The 16,138-nt window shown below is 41.0% G+C and overlaps 1 protein-coding gene across 6 annotated transcripts in view; it reads right to left on the reverse strand.

The window, feature by feature from the left end:
• The window catches only part of celf1 (cugbp, Elav-like family member 1), a 40,920-nt gene that overhangs the window by 22,009 nt on the left and 2,773 nt on the right, over positions 1-16,138 (reverse strand). For all 6 annotated transcript variants that reach the window (XM_084476269.1, XM_084476267.1, XM_084476268.1 and 3 more), the window contains exons 3-5: positions 13,197-13,384; positions 12,747-12,829; positions 222-270 (exon numbers count right to left, since the gene is read on the reverse strand). In XM_084476269.1, the coding sequence (XP_084332395.1) occupies positions 222-270; positions 12,747-12,829; positions 13,197-13,384 (320 nt within the window). The remainder of the gene's footprint in view (positions 1-221; positions 271-12,746; positions 12,830-13,196; positions 13,385-16,138) is intronic.

Here is a 16,138-nt window from a genome sequence, read left to right on the forward strand (position 1 = left end):
AGTCCACTCGAATGTGCAGATATTCTCACAGCACATTACACTAATAACGGACAGAAGTCTAGGCCATTTCTCATACTAAAATAATAGCTTGGAAAACCTCACTAATCTGAACAGCAGCTCTGCTGTTCATTATTTTACTGAAGAAATATTTTTGCCCTTTATTAAATAGCTACTCATTAAAGGATAATGGGTATAATGAAGAAGGACAAGCGAGCTCTCACCATTGTTTTTCTCACTGTCGGCGGGCTTCATTTGGATTGGGTGGTGCATCTGGACAAGGCGACACAAAGAAGCTCTCAGAAGTGGACACTCAAAGAACATTTTAATCCAAGACTTACTTGCTACCTATTGTTATACTAGGTCTCACAACATCATGATTTCTTCACAGGCCAGATGAAGACCTAGTTTGAATTACATTAAAATACATAACCCCCCGCTACCCTGCTACACAAGTATCACAAGTATCAAAGCGCAGTGTTGCGTTGCATAGTATAGTGTCAAGCCATGAGGAAACTCTCCCACTCTAAACAATGGGAGCAGCTACTCTTACGTCTGAAGCAGACTGAATCAAAATTATATTTCAACAGGCCTCAACACAAGAAACCATGATTAAACATGCATTTGTGTATGTTTTCGAAGTTCATGTACCAGGGAATACCATATAATGTTTGCAAATGAGCAAATATTGAATTTGCAATTTTTTACACCATGCTCATCCAAACTGTGTGTCATTTGAAGCTAAGGTTCGGTTTTTTCACTGTACAGCAAAATATATCCTGACGGACAACATGGACCCCAATTCCAAAAATGTTCAGCATGGAAAATAAGGCATGTACACCAAGTTTCGGAATAGTTTCGGAAAGTTTTGAGCCTAGATTTAAAAATGGTGACGGAAGGAGCGTCTCTAATTGAAGGAGGCAGTTTGTTCTAAAGGCGGGGCGCAGCCACAGCAAAAGCTCTGTCACCCCTCTGTTTTAATCTAGTGCGTGGAACGTGCAGGAGACCCATGTTACATGATCTAAGGGACCTGGGAGCTGAGTGGTGACGGATGAGCTCTAATGTAGGGCGGGGCCAGACCATTTAGGGCTTTAAAAACCATGAGTAGGGTTTTAAAATTAATTCTGTGGTGGCAACCAGTGGAAGGATGCTAGGATGGGGGTAATATGATCCTGCTTTCTGGATCCAGTCAGCAGCCTTGCTGCAGAGTTCTGGACCAGCTGAAGGTGAGAGAGGAGTGATTGAGGGAGTCCTAGGTGAAGGGACTTGCAGTAATCCAGCCGTGATGTGATGAAAGCGTGTATTACTTTTTCCAGATTGTGAAATGATAAATGGGGTTTCGTCTTAGCAATGACTCAGAGCTAGTAAAAACTGCTCTTGACTACAGCAGCAATTTGCTTGTCAAAGCAAAAGTCTGAGTCAAAGATGACACCCAGGTATCTGGTGTGGGGTTTGACGTAGGGGTAGGCCTGTCGTGATAAGCAATAAATCAATTAATTGCAAGATAAATTAAAATGACAACGATAATTTACGATAAATACGGTTTTTTTTTCTTCTTCTCTCTCTCTCTATCAAAGAGACTGGATGACAAGAGTTTTCACTCCAGAGCATCGGTCTCGACGGACCCCTCTCGCTTCCTTGGCGTAATGAGGAGTTAACCAGCCGCATAGTCTCTGTGTGGGGAGGCGGAGCCCTGGTGTTACACAGAGTCAGAGCCTGTTTTCCGCGCGTCTTCCTAGACATTCTCTGCCAGAGTGCAGCATGAGAACCCCGTGAGGAGTAGCAAGCCAGAGAAAACTCAAGCTGAGATTTGGAGGAATGAAAAACAAAGATGGAAATAGTTTCAAAGCCAAACGCGACAGCTGCCGTGTGGGAGCACTTCGGGTTCAAACCGAATGACCGTGGTGAACCGCTTAACCTGTGCAAGCCGGTATATCGCATTTGTTGTAAAACCGTAGCAATTAAACACGCCAATACAATAAACATGCATTTGCACCTAAAGCATAATTATCTGATGCAGTTTTCCCAGCTGCGAAAAAAAATACAACAGATCATGGGACGTCTCCATCTTCCCGACAGTCCACAATGACTGGGGCGTTTAGTCGACAAACAAAGTACAAACAGGACAGTGCAAATGGTGTGCACTCAGACAGTTGTAGTTTGCTTCATGTAGTTTTTATTTCAATTTTATTTATTGGTTTTGGTTGTGTTTGTGCATTTTTTGTTCCCCTCCCTCTCCTCACTGGAGAAGCCGCCACTGCTTACAGCTACAGAAGCCATTCAACTATCAATGTTCAGCACTTTAACGACATTATGGCTTTTATTCAACTTTTCTCAACTCTTTAAACTACTTCAGACTCCACAACTAAGTCATTAACCAAGTCAAACTTGGTTAATTTTAACCTGTAAAGATTCAACCGTTTTAGGTTTAAACCCCCTTCGTATATTTTCAGTTGGTCTCATTGACTTGAGGAAGTAGTAGCAGCTGAAGTAGTAGTAGTAGTCGTTGAAGTAGTAGAATTAAAAGATGAAGTAGTGGTGCTAGTAATAGCTGAAATAGTAGTGGTAATGGTAGTGGGAGCAGTAATAGGGGAAGTGGTACTTGCTGTAGTAGTGGTAATGGTAGAAGTAGTACTAGCAATAGTAGTAGAAGTAGTAGTAGTAGTAGTGGTAGAAGCTGTTACAACCTGTAGTCGTGGTACTAGCTGAAGTAGTAGTTGTAGTAGTATTAGCTGAAGTAGTAGTAGTATTAGCTGAAGTAATAGTAGTGGTACTAGCTGAAGTAGTAAAGGTAGTGGAAGCATTAGTACTAGCAGCAGTAGTAGTAGTAGTGATACTAGATTAGTCGTAGTAAATGGTAGAAGGAGCAGCAGTAGTAGTAGGCGGTAGAAATTTGGAATATCAAATCAAGTGAGAGATATGAACAGAGTTCAAAATGTTAAAATCGAACTGGAGCAAACTGTGTGCGTCCGTGCAAGCACGTTAGCATTTAGCTTCTACCGGAAGTACACACCGGAATATGTAGGAAGAACCTAGCCTAGATGTGGGTGAACTACGGCCCGCGGGCCGCATCCGGCCCACCCCATTGTTTAATCCGGCCCATTAGACATTCATTTAGTAGTCTTCATTTCACTTCACTTCCCTGCGCTACCTAATTTGTGCCGCCTACACTGGACCTTTTTTCTTCCCTTTAACGGTCTTCCTCCCCTCAACCTCTCCAACTACAACAGCATCACCCTCCATAACAAAATGAGCAGACAAAAAAAGGGAAAGATTAACAGCGAATGTAGGGTTTTAACAAGGAGTGGACTACAAATTGTTGTTTATTGTTGTTTACTTAAACCAGTATGCGCAGAGAGAGTGAGGGGGAGCGAGAGAGAGAAAAAGAGAGCGAGTGAGCGAGAGCGAGCTCTGTGGTCTTGGCCATTAGTTCATTTACTTATTTTTGTGTAGGTAATATGTTGTCCAATATGTTTGAATATGTTTAAATAAACTACCTATACAAGTAGTTATGTCTCGTATTAGTTTGTCCTGTTATTGACGTAATGCGCGTCATTGACATAATGCGCTCAAATAGTTTGAATATACGTGGGTTTTTTTTAGAGGGAATATTCAAACGTAATTTTTGAGCAATTTTGACAGCCCTACTACATGATAGCCTTAATATCACGCAAGTGCTGTGCGGAGGGAGTCGTGAGTTTTGGATCTACTATTGGTCCAAATACAACTGTTACAGCAGACTGTTACAGCTTCAATTGAAAACCCACATTAGACATGCCATTAAGCGCTGCGTCGGGTATGGTTGCATAGAAGAAAGAAAACACATCGGAAGATTTGATTTTAGGTCTTGTTTGGTGTTTAATATTATGGGTCACAATGGATGACACAGCAATGTGTGCAAAGGTGCCAATTTTGATAGGTTCACTCAAAGCCAATCAAGCGTTAAACACAAAAGTTGACTAAAGCCGACAACCTGAAAAAGGAACTTACACGTTTTTAAATATGTCTACATTCTTATCTGTTGTCCTTTGTTAACAAAAATGTTTCCACAGCAACTTTGTCAAGTCATCAATTTGTTTGGAGCCAAGTGGATTTTCTGTCAGTTTCATAATTAGCAGTCTCCATTAGGTTGAACAAGTTCAAAGTTGTGAAAAAAGGGGTGTTTTGACTTCCTTACTTATAAGTCTTAAGTCTATTAAAGGTGTAATACCGTAAATCCTCTAATATAGACCCGGGCCTTTATTTTACTCAAGCGCATCGCGGCCCAGGCCTTTATTGGAAGGAGGCCAGAATTAGAGGCAGGCCTCTATTTCTATTTGAGCAAAACGGCCTACCAGTAGAATGAATAAAAACAAGATTTTTGTGTCTATTTGAACCTATAAAATACTAGGTTCATTTATTGAAAAAGTACAGTTACCATAACATATGGTATGCATACAGAACATTAACAACAAATACCGGTAATTCAGGCTAAATTAACAAAAACGTAGCAAACATACCGGTAGTGCATTGTAAACACTTTGAAGTTAAAAACCATAAAAATCCTCCTCCTCCTCAGTTTCCTCCTCCTCTTCACCTCTCCCTGTTATCTCCTTATCACTCACGCCAGCCTCTACAACAAGTTCATTATTATACAGTTCCTCCTCTCTGCTGCTTCTTCGAATCTGTTTGGTGTGTGTGTGGTGCGCTTGGCCTGGCTTGTGTGTAAAAACACTGGCTCCGATTGGCTACCATGAAACATGACTCTGCCTTAGCCAATCATAATCGCTTATCTCGTTGTTAACCCACCCGGTCTCCTCACTAGCAGTTTGTGTATGCAGCCAGGGGTGCGTTCGGATTACGCAGTTTATTCAATCAATTCATAGTAACGCACCGCATTTAACATTCAGTAACGATAACGGCGTTGTAACGACGGAAACAGTAATTAGTTAGATTACCCTGTTACTGAAAAAATAATGGCGTTACCTAACGCCGTTCTTTTAAACAGCGTTATTCCAAACACTGCTGAAGTCTCACGTGCTAGTCAAGAGCGAGGTGATAGAAAGAAAAACGTTGGTTCAAATAATAGCCCCGGCTTCTATTAGAGACCGGCCTTTATTTACCTCCGCCGACAGCGAGACCAGCCAATGTTAGAGACCCGGCCGCTAATGGAATACAGGCCAATATTAGAGGATTTACGGTATGTCATTTCTGCTGCTAGGGGTCTCTCAAACAAATCATGAACAATTGACTGCGATCAATTGCAATTGATTGGTGAAAATCAATCTGAAGTGACTCAGGCAGAAATCATGGTCATGGATGAGTGAATGTATTCAAGTTTTATTCATATTACGTTTTGTCACATTATGTTGCAAGTAATATAACGTTCACTTGCTACCTTATCATTAGCTGAATCACCAAACAACTGTAGATAATGTTATTTGGGGCAGCCCAGCTGTGTTTTTCATGTTGAAAACAATCATACTAAAAATAACGTGTTGAACATTGTTGTAACTTTATAACGTTACCATACACATATTGTTTCACACAGATTCAACTTGTGATACTTCTGGTGGATGACGGGGGGGTTGAAAGTGGTTTTACGCTCTGTATTACAGCATTGTGACACATAGAACTAAAGACCATCACCAGTATGAGTCCCCTATGTCTAGCGATGTGGCCATGGTCTGGCCCCTGAATTTATTCACAGCCCTGAGCATTGCCCTCAGTAAGTTTGAATTTGACACCCCTGGTCTAGATCATTAGTTTTCAAATGGTCGAGCGCAACTTACTGGTATGCGGAGGAATCTCCCAAAAAAAAAAAACCTACATGCTCTATGCTCACCGCTCAGTCAGCCTGTGTTTCACAAATAAGAACTCTTATTTGACCTATGCCCTGTACTACGAACCTCGATTAGTGGGTTGCGCTCAAAGCCTGGGCTAGCTGGGACACAAAAGTCGCTCTCTTTTAGTAAATATACTAAACCACTACGCCACCGCCGCTACATCTCAGCGGTTGAAAACATATGCAATACATTTCTTACATAGGATGTATTTAAAGGGAATTCCCTAAATTATAGAATAAGGCAGGTTGGACATTGCTTTTGCATTTTGAAATCATCATCACTCTATTGGGATTAATGGCGAACAATTCTGCATTTGGCATAGTTATTTTACAGACAATATGCAGAATCTTTTTACTTATACGAATTTACACGATCGGCTATTTTTGTCTTATGTGCAACTGTGTTGCTCCTAGCTGTTATCAGATTTTTGAACTCCTCATAGGAGTTCATTATGACTAGCAGTTCCTCTTGAGTGAACTCTACTACTCTTGATCTATCCATTTTGTAATGGTGAGTATAATGACGTGATAAACGCCCCTTTCATGTGAACGCCCATTGAAACTAAAGTGGAAAACCTGGCTTGAATAATCGAATACTAAGTGAGCGCCGTATCCACCATTTAACTCTGATTGCGAGTTGCATCTCTGTCGATCCAGATGTTCAGCGAGGTTCGTAGTACAGGGCACTAGAGGAGATTAGGCTAGCATCTGCCTGTTTTTTTTGTTTGTTTTTTTGCCTGCCCTTTTTTCTGTTTGTTTATAGTCTGTTTGGCGTCCTCCAATCAGGGTGGGTGGTGGTGTGGTTCACAATGTTCAGTCATTTATTAGTTGTGTTTGGTTTGAGTATGGATTAGGAACTGAAGGTTAGCTTTATAATTATTTTCTTTTCAATTACGTTTATGGTTATACATGTTTATTTCTGTGTTTATGAAAACCATAAACCAACATTACATTTAAAGAAAGGATAGGCCTTTCAATGATTGGACAAAACTTTGCCTTTCCTACCTTTAAGTGTTCTTAATTATTATAATAGTTTATTGAACACTTATATTAACACTTTAATATCCTAAAAAGAAAAATACACAATAAAAGGATTACTTTGCTTTATTTATGCCTAGTTCTTCACTTTTATTCAAATACAAATATTTTGGCTGCCTCAACAAATACAGATACAAATACTACTCTCTGCACATCCCTATGAACCGAGGTGCTAGTGGCTGCTTCAGCAGCACCAGTGAAGTCTCAACAGTACCTTCTAGCGCCCAAGAGCCCAGGTTGCTGTGTGTGGTATGTGGCGATGTTCTTTGCAATGAATCCATGAAACCATCGCATTTTACAACCAAACACCTGGTGCTGAAAGACAAACCATTAGATTTTTTCCTAAGAAAAGGTGACGGGATTGAGGAAATCCAAGAACAACGATTCAATAGTCAGGAACAACATCATTGCGCACATCGTCTCACTCGGACAAGAGGTCCACAAATATTTCCCAGCGACGGCCGAAGAAAACAACTGGATGAGAAACCCGTTTAGCATCAAAACCTCTGAAATGCCCAAGGAGTTCACTGTTGGTGAGCAGGAGATTTTAACAGAATATAATTTGGATACAGCAACACAGTGAATACCCTGCACTTTCAGACAACGCTGTGTGCGTTCTCCTTCCTTTTGTGATCACATATCTGTGAGATAAAACGTAATACAGATATACTGCATACTGCTGTTAGTTGGGCCATTTGTCTTGTGTTTTTCACCATTGGTTGGTAGCTTTAGTGGCCAGTGTGCTTATAAGGTTGGTTTGGGCAGGGGCTTCTGAATGTGTTTTCCTTGGATTTTGGCACAAGGGATTATAACATCTGATCCTGTCTATTAATGAAAAGATGCAGGATGGATGCTGAGCCAGACCTGAGTCTGAAGCTGACCTTTGTTTGATCCAGACAGTGCAGGATTGTGTTCGCAGAGGCAGGCGCACCCTTCTGATTAGGATTATGGAAGTTCAGTTGTAAACATGCTGGCCAACTTTTAATATTATTTGTATTCAGCCTAAAAGTTTTCAAACAGGTTGTTGGTATACAATTGTTATTCTAAATGTTCTCACTTGCTCAGGGTTTCTGCAGGTTTCAACAAGTTACATTTAAGACTTTTAAAGACCTTTTTAAGACCATTATGAATGCAATTTAAGACCTATTTCACCACTCTACAGGCAAAAAAAAAGGATATGAAGGAAAAATCGAAGTCCTAAGATTACTAGCAAAGTAAATAAGTGTATTCACATTCAAAAGAAGAAGATAACAAAATACAGTAGCATAGGCCTGCGGCCAAATACAGCTATGCACAGTTCACACTGGAGGCACATTTATTATTAAAAATAATATTATTTATTGTTAACTGTTGTCAGCTGAACAAAGTGGTAGCACTGGAACTGACACACAGCTTTTGGCCGTGTTCTGCAAATACTCTAGAACACTCCGGGTGCTCTGACGAGTCCTGGAGCTCTATATCTAAATAATATCATATCTAAATAATATCATATATATATATATATATATATATATATACACACACACACACACACACACATATATTATCACAGCCAAAATCGGTGTGCGCCTCCAGACGATATTATGAATCTCAAACGACTGGTCGGGTTCTCTGACGTCTCTGATTCTTCCACATCAATCTGAAGTAGACTGAACCGCGACATGGAGGAGAAAGGGATTGTTGCTCCCGACTGTTGACCGCGATTGTCTCCCACCGGAGCCTCGGCAGTGGGGCAGCGGGGCTCCGGCAGGAGACAATCGCGGGGAACAATCCCTTTCTCCTCTGCGCATCTGAGCTTTGTTTTTTTCTCAAAGGCAGAGCAGGATACCTAGTGCTCGTTTTACACCTAACGCCATTTCAAGCTACTGGGGGACCATAGGCGGGCTAGGGGAACTCATATTAATGTTAGAAAACCTCATGAAGTGAGATTTTCATGCCATGGGACCTTTTATGAAAAATGTTAGGCTAAATATAAATAATATTAAAAGTTGGCCAGCACGTTGATTACTGAACTTCTATAAGCCTAATAAGGAGGGTGCACCTGCCTCTGCGAACACAGTCCTGCAATGTCTGGATCAATCGAGGTCAGCTCAGGTCTCAGGTGTGCTCAGCATTAATCCTGCTTCTGTATTTCGTTTTTATGATGGCAAGTGAAGAGAAGCCTTTCTCGCATTGATATGTGGTTGCAAAAGAAAGGAGAAAGCACACAGCGTTGTCTGAAAGCGCAGGGTATTCGCTGTGTTGCTGTTTCCAAAAGTCAACAAACGACCTTCTGAAAGCAGACTTCAATGTTTCGTCGCATAAAAACTCTCCTGCTCACCAACAGTGAAGTGAACGAGTTTCTCATCTAGTTGTTCACTTCGGTCACCGAGTAATATTCGCGGAACTGTTGCTGCTGTCAGAGCGAGACGCGGTGCGCAATGATGTTGTACCTGACTATTGAATCGTGGACTTCGACTGCTTCAATCCAACACGTTTTCCTAGGAAAAAAATCAACTGGTTTATCTTTCAACACTGCGTGTTGACGTTCGAGATAGGATGGTTTTATGGATTAATTTCTCAGAACATCACCACATACCCCCTGTGCTCTGTTCACTGTAGGGATGTAACGGTAAACCGCGATAAAAATGTTGTCAATAACAATTACCGTTTTCATTCATTAAAGGTGGAGGCACACAGACACTACGCTTCGATTTCACCCAAGGCTGAATTAAAAGTACATGTTTTTCTAAATGTGGGTCATCAACAAGGTTGTAAAGTAGTAACTTCGGGCACATCTGTCAAAATAAATGTTTTAAAAAAATAAATCGCCGACCGGGTCGACGATTTATTTAAAAAGCTGCCGCAGAAGATGGAGGAAGCCGGTGTCGTGCCAATGTAGTTACCCCCTATAAGGAGTGTATCATCATCAACATGCATTCAGTACACACTACGCTTCGATTTAACCCAAGGCTGAATTAAAAGTACATGTTTTTCTAAATGTTGCTCATCAACAAGGTTGTAAAATAACTACGATCTTTATTCATTCATTGCGCCGCGGCGGGGAATGCCGTATACGGATGGGTGGTGGAGGGGCTTCTCCAGTGGGAGAAGCCCCTCCGTCTCGTCTTCCTCGTCTTAATTCGCGAGTCGGAATGCACGAGTCCGAGTCCAAGTTTGAGTCTATGAAGGTATTATTGTAGCAAAAGTCACAAATGTGTAAGAGTAAATTTGAAGTCGTAAATATTTATGTTGCATGTGTACACTAAAGTCACAAATGTGTAAGAGTAAATTTGAAGTCGTAAATATTTATTTTGCATGTGTACACTAAAGTCACAAATGTGTAAGAGTAAATTTGAAGTCGTAAATATTTATGTTGCATGTGTACACTAAAGTCACAAATGTGTAACAGTAAATTTGAAGTCGTAAATATTTTTTCTACCATTGTAAACACAAAATAGGGACTACGTCCTTTGTTACAAGTGCATAAATCCTATCCTGTGCATCACAACTTCAAAGAGTCATGCACTTGCTACAATCATTGCAGCGCAGTTGGTGCAAAACACATTCGCACACCCGTGTTTCATAATCTGAGAACATGCACAACATTTGTGCATTCGTAAACCCAAATGTGAACTAATGCATCAGAAGTTGCACATCTGTGAAATATTTCCTTACAAATAAAATGATATAGATCGCTATGTTCATTGAGCATTTTAATGAGCGAGCACAAGTCCATCGATACAACTGCTTGAATCTGCTGCTACGAGTCTCAGCTGTTGTTTTTCCTGTGGATACTTTTGCAACAGATCTAGGTGGTACATGTGTAGCAAAAGTGTTTCCGTGGGCAGAGCGTCCGTGGGCGGGACAAAATTGCAGCATAAACCAATGAAAGTCGCCGGCAGGGGGTGCATTTTTCAAACTACCTATCCAAGCAAACTCTTACTTTCTGGAGTCTTGAAAGAAGAGAAGAGGGCATCCTACACGACGGAGGTGGGTATCTTACATTATGTCAAATGAAATTACTTAGTTAAACTGAATTCCCCCCAAATGATTGCATTAACATGCCGCAAGTGTCATTCAATGTATTTTGATGGTCGCCATAATATATAATAATATGTATAATATATATAAGTTACTCGGATACTGTGCCGCTTGTGTGAAGTTGACCCCCCCCCACCATATCATTCGAAAATAGTTTTGTGTTTGTTTACAGTTGTGACTCTTAATGTTCTCACTGTGTGTGTGTGTGTGTGTGTGATACAGTTGTGATTCTTAATGTTGTCGCTCTGTGTCTGTGTGTGTGTGTGTGTGTGTCTCCACGTTGTATGAGAGTTGTGTGAAAGAGTTTGTGCCAGTTCTAGTGCTATCCCTTTGTACAGTAAATAAATAATATTCTTAGAAGGAATAAATTTGCCTCCTGCCTGAACTGTGCATAGCTGAATAGAGCAGGCCTACACTAGTGTATTTTAACATCTGTCATATGGTGGTTCTTGAGCCCATTAAGGTTGTGTTGATAGCTAAAAAGTCACAGTGTCAATTTCAAATGACCACAGATTGTGTTCTGAACAAATGTTGCTCCTGTTGTCCCGATGCGTCACTGACGTGCCAGATTTGGCAGGTGGAGCAGGGAAAAAAGCTACATGACGTAAGATACACTACACAACGCTCATAATGCAGCACTACCAGATGCTTTCGTGCCCAGTCTAAGTTTTTTTTAATTTTAATAAATAAAGTCTTGCATCCAGTAATCCAGTGACAAACATCCGAGATAAGGTATATCAAACTAGGGCTGCACGGTATGGACTAAAATCGATATCACGGTATGATTTTAGGCATAGACGGTAACGGTAACATGTAACGGTTATATCACGATACGGTAACGGTTCTATCACGATATGTTTATTTATCTTCAAATTTCGATATAAATGCTTCTGAAGGGGTAAAATACTGGTTAGGCAGCAAAACTGCCTAACCAAAAGATTGAGTGTAAAAAAAGATTGAGTGTTTTGACCATCTCGTTAAAGGGGACATATTATACCACCAGGTGTGAGTGTGATTAGCCATTACAAGCCGTTTTGAAAATGTGCCACTTCTGACATCACAGGTGAGCGCGTCCACCTAGATGTATGACAGATAGATGAGCAACGTTTGCTACAGTCCACTGGGTAGGCCGGTGGACTGAACTATCCAGCACACATCTAGGTGGACACACCCACCTGTGATGTCAGAAGCGGCACATTTTCAAAACGGCTTGTAATGGCTAATCACACTCACACCTGGTGGTATAATATGTCCCCTTTAAAGCCCTTTCTATTGACATTTTGAAAGGGAACCATCCTTACACAGGTAAACAGTGACGGCGTTTGTTATCTCGTTCCAACGCAGTTTTTTTTTGTCAGAAGGAGTCAGGACTGGCTTTGGAAAATGCCTGCGGAAGCGATGTCTGAGATGCAGAGACCGTTTCACGCTACCAGCGTCTGTTTCGTTCAGTGTGGAATGAGAGCTTGTGAAGGGACTATTGCTCAATAGTATGCGCAATAGCATACTGCCTGAGAAGGCAGTATCGCTGTCAAATGTCCCTGGGAAAAGTAATGTTGCGCCAAATTGAAAAAGGAATACGTTTCGTTACCATATTTTCAGTAGTTACGCGTTACTTTTTACATGAAAAGGTACGTAAAAAGTAAGTAAGTTACGTTACTGTGTTAACGTGTTACTGTATTAACGTGTTACTTTGTAACGCGTTAAACACAACACTGTCTACCGCTCACACGGTAATGTCAAAATCCATACCGTAGCGCAAAGTGTACTTTCTATACGTACACCCTTATATCAAACTATAGTACCTTTTATGCCGTCGAAACTGAGCTGCTACACACACATTTAACATCAGGAAAGTAACACTCACCCCTGGCAGGATCTTCATGTTGTGTAGTGCATTTTGTGCTTCCAAGGCAGATTTGCGTGTGTAATATGTTATGAAACAGCATCCTGTGGTGGACGGGATAGAGTAGAGGGGTTATAGCTCTGCCTTTTCAAACACTAAAAATATCCTTAAAACATAAAATATACATCCCTGCTTGCCTCCATGCCTTTAACCGAAGCATCTATGCAATACCATAAGTGCATACATTCTTAGCATGCCAAAAAGTTCAACTACTAACTGTGTGGTGGTAAAGCCATGCTCTACAGTTGACCAACAGAGGGTAGTGACTATAACTCTTAATTTATTGTTTGTCATGGTTTGGGGGCTTTGGTAATGCCGAGACATACTTGATGCATTAGGACCCCCCTATCTGATAATCCATCTCTTCTCCTGAACGAAAGTCTTGGAGACGTGTGGCTAACAAGCATTCACCTTTGCTCTGTGGGGGGTTCTGGCTGCGGTCTCGGAGAACATTGATCTCGTACACGGCTCCGTAGGACTCAAACAGCTCCCGGAGCTGGTCCTCGGACCAGGAACGTGGGATTTGGCCCACAAACATCTTGATGGCGTCCATGTCTGGCTGGTCTGGATTGTCCAAGGATCCATTCATCTTCTTTCCACTGCAAGACAGAGGAACAGGGGGATTTACCAGAAATCTACAAACTGCAGGAAGAAACTGCAGAACGGCAGAAACATGGAATATATCAACCCATGCTCCACAGAATATGGCCATATTTGGGATCTTACAATTTGTATATATGTTATTGATCAACCCAAACAACATTTCTCTGAAAAAGTAAACCTTAAGTATTACATTATGGGCACATAATAATAACAGCCATAGTCCATGTCCAAAGGCAATCCATGCTTGATTCAGAGATATCGCTATTTAACATCACACTTAAGTCACATAGTTATTAATCATACAAGACGGAGAGCTCATTTCAGCCAACTTGAAGACAAAATATCAAGTGGGCCATATGAGGAGCATTTTGGATCCAGAAGAAAATGTACGCGACTTGAGTCATTTTCAGTCAGTTATCAGTACTTGTCAGCCATGTTGTGGTACATCAAGAGAAAGCAGAAATTAAATGATCAACCCTCCAGATGAACGCAAAAGCTCTCTTGATGCAATGTCTACCCACCAACACCCTGGCTACAGCCCAGCCTTTTTTTTTGACAGTAGACAGAGTAGACCGAGTAATTAAGTCATTCAATAAATTATAGTACACAAAATTTAAGTTTGATATAATTGGTAACTGTACCAAAATTGTAATATAAACTTTACTTTATATAATGTATAACGTGTCTGGCACTAAGGTGTAAATATACATTAACACTTATCCACAGATCTAAAACAACTTGAAACAGCACTTACACAGGACTGGAATTCAAAGAGCAATGATCCACCATCATCTCAGGTAGAAAGTCCAACTTAAAAGAAGCCATGGTTGTCCGGTAATCTTACTCTCTTTACCTCTTTAATTAACATATATTAATACTTTGTTGTTGAACAGACGAGCACCACCACACCGCTTCGCTACAAAACACCCGTTCGTACACTGGATCCAGACAGGGGGTATTTCCATCAGCAAAAGACAGAAAAACTATGCTCTGTAACACATAGCAAACACCTGTTCCTTTTGGGGCCAAATCTACCAAAGTTTTCAAGTGGTAAAAAATAAACAAACAAAAAGAAAATAATGTCACAGACACAAAGTGGGGCAAAACGTCGAACAGTGTAGAAAAAAAAAGCATGAGGACAGAGTGACTGAGGCCAAAAGAGGGATGAGCCAGGAGAGCAACAGGGAGGGATGCATGGGATCACAGCACCCACACACGGAGTGGTGGCAGCTCAGGGGGGTTGGGCCCCACAATAGAAGTGCTGATGACCGGGGGATCTTTGTGAGCATTTCTCCTAGGCTAGCAGATCTGCCTGCAGTGTCAGATAAACGGGATGTCAGATTGATGGTGATAAGGCCCAGTGGACAGTGGGAATGAATTGCTCTTTGCAGCCAGCAGGTAATCCCTGGACTAATCAGACAGGGAATAGACAATAGGTTCCGGCGTGATGGGGTTGGGAGGCAGGGCGCTTTCTCTGTTGTTCTAGTTCTAGTGGTTAGTGTATGAGTGTGAGTGTGTGTGAAAAGACAGAATAAGAGGGGGAGGATCAGTGTAATATGATAACGCTGCAGCCTTTGTGTATTTGCAACACGCATACATACAAGCACTTATTAGAAACCAGATGCTTTGCTTGACCCAATAACATGGAGAAGGGCAGTACTTGCCAGTATTACATTTGAGTAGGGCTGGGTTTAAATCGAATTTCTGATTCAAATCGATCTTCATTTGAATGTTCCGATATCGATTAATAAAATCCCATGATCAATCTTTTAATATAGACGTGTCATGTAGACGTCACACCAAAAACAAAGGCACAGCGTGAATACATATAAAGTCAATACCAAAACGCGAATAGATGCGAATAGCGAGAATGGAAGAATGGCGTGGTGTGAACGACCTGGTTCACACTGTTTTGGCGGGATTCTACTCGTGAACACTTTACTTGCGTTTAAATAATTTAACTTCCCAGCTAATTTTGCTTGATGCTTTGTCGTGACAGCCTATCAGCATTCACTCCCTGAAGTCCAGATTGAACAGCAAAATGGAGGAGAGAAGTTAATGTTGCCGTTTGCGGACTCACAAAGCTCTATATCTATGATATAATATAATATATAATATCACGGCCAAAAGCTGTGTGTGCCTCCGGATGATATTAGGAACCCATAAACGATGGCGTTGAGTTCTCCCACATCTCTGGTACTTCCACAACAAGCAAAGACTTGCAATGGTGGTTATCTCAGCCATGGTTGAGAATTAATTTGTGAAAAGTAACTTTGGCGTTCACAAGAGAGCCGCTTCTCCTCTTCCTCCTCTGATATTCTTCAAAACACTCAAATGTTTAGAAATTTGCGCAATCAAATCGTGTCATGTCCTTTCATTACATTCCTTGTTACAGTACTTTCTTCTTCTGTACAGTAACACACAATAACACACCAGGTTAGAGGGTTCCTTCTACAATTTACAGCATTAGTTATATGAGAATCTACTTCATATCCAACAAATGGTTAATGCAACTGAAATATCCCTATCCAAATTGATATTGAACCGAATCGTACCATTCAGGATGACTGCTTGATCGGTTCTGTCTCTCAGTCAAGTGTTTAAGAGAGAGCATGTTCTCCAATCTAAAGCTAAGTCATTCATAACTATGCAACAACTTTCATATAAAAGTTAAATCATAGTGCAATTACCCCAGAGCAGTTGTTATAATAGTGCCACAATGTAAAGATGAGTGCCACCAGTGGAAGTAT

Source organism: Micromesistius poutassou (assembly GCF_964030765.1).
Source record: "Micromesistius poutassou genome assembly, chromosome: 12".
In the NCBI taxonomy this organism is placed as follows: domain Eukaryota; kingdom Metazoa; phylum Chordata; class Actinopteri; order Gadiformes; family Gadidae; genus Micromesistius; species Micromesistius poutassou.